The following is a 3,334-nucleotide window of genomic DNA, read 5'->3' on the forward strand; positions in this document are numbered from 1 at the left end:
ACCTGGACTACTTAATTATGATAAAAAAGAAACTACAGTAAGTGGTAGATCCAAATCCCAAAACATTCTTGAATGCTAAACTGGGCTTAAAATGTTCTCCCCTGATTCTTAACTATAATTTGGGGTTTGGTAAAAAAAAATTGTATTCTTAATTTCCATCTACAGATACCCTAGGTTACCCCCTTGATTCCGTCCTGACTAGGATTATTCAATTGTATATTTTAAGTTCTCTGTTAAACAAAGACGAAGAAACTGTAGAATAAAATGCTTGATAGCACAGGCACATTACATAACAACGCATTTAGAAGTCGTAAAATTAGAGCGCACCCTTGCCAGCACATGCATCCCAAGAGAGACTTTACACGCCTTTCACCACATTTTTAGCGTCAACTCTCACCGCTAGATCACCTTATATAAATCCCACTCTGGCATCTCATTCCTTAGTCCTTACCCACTCCAAAAACAACTAATCACATACCTAACTACCTATCTCTCTCTAGTCTTTTTTTCTATCCGCAAAACTCCCATCAATCGGTGTTGGAAACAATGGCAGCCACAACGATTAAAGTTATCGTCTTCGTGACAACTATGAGCATGGCACTTACTGTTCTTCTCACCATGAAGCATCTCAGTTTCGACACAAAAAGTAGCAGCGACACTATTGATGTTCCTTCTAGAGAATCAAATGATGATGAGGTACTAGTAATGCCATTCAAAAGAGTAAACCGTTTTCTTGCTGAGGAGAAAAATCCGAGAGCCGCTGACCACTGTAACAAAGACAATGAAGTATGTACTTTGCAAGGCACAAACTCTACTTGCTGCAATAACAAGTGCATGGACTTGTCCAGTGACAATAAGAACTGTGGAGCATGTAAGAACAAGTGCAAGTACACGGAAACATGTTGCAGAGGAGAGTGTGTCGATGTCACATACGATAAAAGGCATTGTGGAGAATGTAATAATCGCTGCTCGCCTGGTGGTTATTGCATATATGGCCTCTGCGACTATGCTTAAGAGATTACATCAACTTTAGTACATTATTTCTGATTAATTATTGCGCGATCAAGCTTATGGTTCGCCAGCTTTAATCATACGATCAATAAACATAAGCCACATATTGTGGTTTTTATATATATACACGACGAGATACTGAGATTGTAATATATGTATGGATGATTTCTTAAGATGTGGTACATTATAAGTTTTGTAATCATAATTAGGTGACGTTGTAAGCTTAAATACATGGAGGTATATACTAATTATCTTTTTATTTCATACTACTTTCATGTGTGCTTATTATAACTGCAGGCCTGATCAAATTGGCAACATCCTCCACAGTGAATATAAAATAACTATACGTATAACAGACTTGGTAATCTGAACTGTCAGATTGTTCATCCCATCTGTGTGTTGCTTCAAAAAATACAAACACGACTTATTAATTGCAACGGAAATTTTACATCACACCTTTGAATTGTATTTTCAGTTTCTTTATTAAGATTCCGTTACAATATATTCCATCTTCTTGTATTGTTTGCAGAAAAATCAACCAGGGACAAATTTAGTGATGAAGGTATGCAAGTTGTCATCAAAAGACTATAGAGTCTACTAAATCCTCTATACTGCTACTAATTAACCTTATTACATCTGCCGATCAATAAAGACCTTTCTTTCTTAACAAAACATCTGGCAGACTCCACAGACAAACTTACAAGTTTATGTATAACTTAATTTGTAACTCTGTCCTGTTAATTGTAGAGACTAAACTAGAACAGGGACGTGTATAACCATATTACGTGTGTATAACATAGGCTAAACAACACTCATAATATCAAATGTTAAAACTGAACGTAAAGTACAGAAGCTGTTTGAGTGTTTTGTATATGAAAAGAACTGCACTTCTCACTTATAAAATTGATAGATTACATATGACTTAAATAGAACAAAGCCCAGAGAGGTGAGAGAGGTGAGAGGTGGCTGCATGAAAATAGCAACTATCCTACTCACTCCTAGCACGTTTCCACTACTACTGGTTTCATCCCATAACTTCCTAAAAATACTCTAACGCCTAAAGACCTATTCTAGCTGCTATTTACAAGGAACAACTTACATCATTCAAGCGTGTATTGAAATTAAGTCCCAACACACATTAACGTTTATTTAACTAAATAAAATAAAACAATTTCAAAAAATAAGTTTCAAATTATATTCCAACAATCACCACCTTAATCTGAAACTTGTCATCATGCAATCCTTCCTGCCCGTATGGCTATTCAACTGAGCCCGTATGGCTAATAATCAGAGCCAGTATGTCTATTCAACTGAGCCCGTGTGGCTAAGGTTTACCCGTATGGCACTTTGCTTCTTTGCCCGTATGGCATTTCTTATTTTCCCGTCTGGCACGCTTCTTGTTTGCCCATCGGGTACGACTTATATTTCTCGGCAGCCTCGTACTACACATGCATCCCATATTACACATGTAGCTTTACCACCATCCTTTCAATTGCAGTCTCTTTCCTTTTTAGACTCCCACAAGGTATCATGATTGAACTGAACAGTACATATGATGTTCAACATATTATATATATGCTTTTCAGGCTCCCTCATAGCAGATTTGACAAGCACAGCAGCAAACCCACCCCTTACGACCAATATATCAAACCACTCGCTCACATAAACCTTCTCCGCTATCATCATTGGTCTGCGAGAAAAGATGGCTTATACTCATTCACAGATCCTGTTCACGACCCAATCATCTGCCTCAACATTTCGATTTCTCTCTAGCTATGTGTCGTCAATTAATCTCTGCTATTTTTTACCTAGGGTTTGTGCCGGGGCGATCGGAAAAAAAAAATTGAATTGAACGAGAGAAAGTCCGTCGATAAAATCTCCAGGTAAATACGGCAGCGTCCTAGAACACTGTCACCACTAAGAGGACCGCCTCCACCAGCACTGGCTTCAGCACCTCCGGTGGTGGAGCAACCTCACCCGCTCTGATACCAAGTGTAGAGACTCAACTAGAACAGGGATGTGTATAAACATATTACGTGTGTATAACATAGGCTAAACAACACTCATAATATCAAATGTTAAAACTGAACGTAAATTACAGAAGCTGTTTGAGTGTTTTGTATATGAAAAGAACTGCACTTCTCACTTATAAAATTGATAGATTACATATGACTTAAATAGAACAAAGCCCAGAGAGGTGAGAGGTGGCTGCATGAAAATAGCAACTATCCTACTCACTCCTAGCACGTTTCCACTACTACTGGTTTCATCCCATAACTTCCTAAAAATACTCTAACGCCTAAAGACCTATTCTAGCTGCTAT

General features: G+C 37.9%; 1 protein-coding gene across 1 annotated transcript; it reads left to right on the plus strand.

Moving 5' to 3' along the window:
* The first annotated feature begins 457 nt into the window (after positions 1-457).
* Positions 458-1,184, plus strand: LOC141687097 (uncharacterized). The gene has a single exon (XM_074492257.1). The coding sequence runs from the start codon at positions 547-549 to the stop codon at positions 1,012-1,014; it is 468 nt and encodes a 155-aa protein (XP_074348358.1). The 5' UTR covers positions 458-546; the 3' UTR covers positions 1,015-1,184.
* Positions 1,185-3,334: the final 2,150 nt, after the last annotated feature.

Source organism: Apium graveolens, chromosome 9, assembly GCF_009905375.1.
Source record: "Apium graveolens cultivar Ventura chromosome 9, ASM990537v1, whole genome shotgun sequence".
In the NCBI taxonomy this organism is placed as follows: Eukaryota; Viridiplantae; Streptophyta; class Magnoliopsida; order Apiales; family Apiaceae; genus Apium; species Apium graveolens.

Bases quoted from the DNA above. Each gene is read 5' to 3' on its own strand.
- LOC141687097 (XM_074492257.1), top strand. From the start codon at position 547: ATGGCAGCCACAACGATTAAAGTTATCGTCTTCGTGACAACTATGAGC.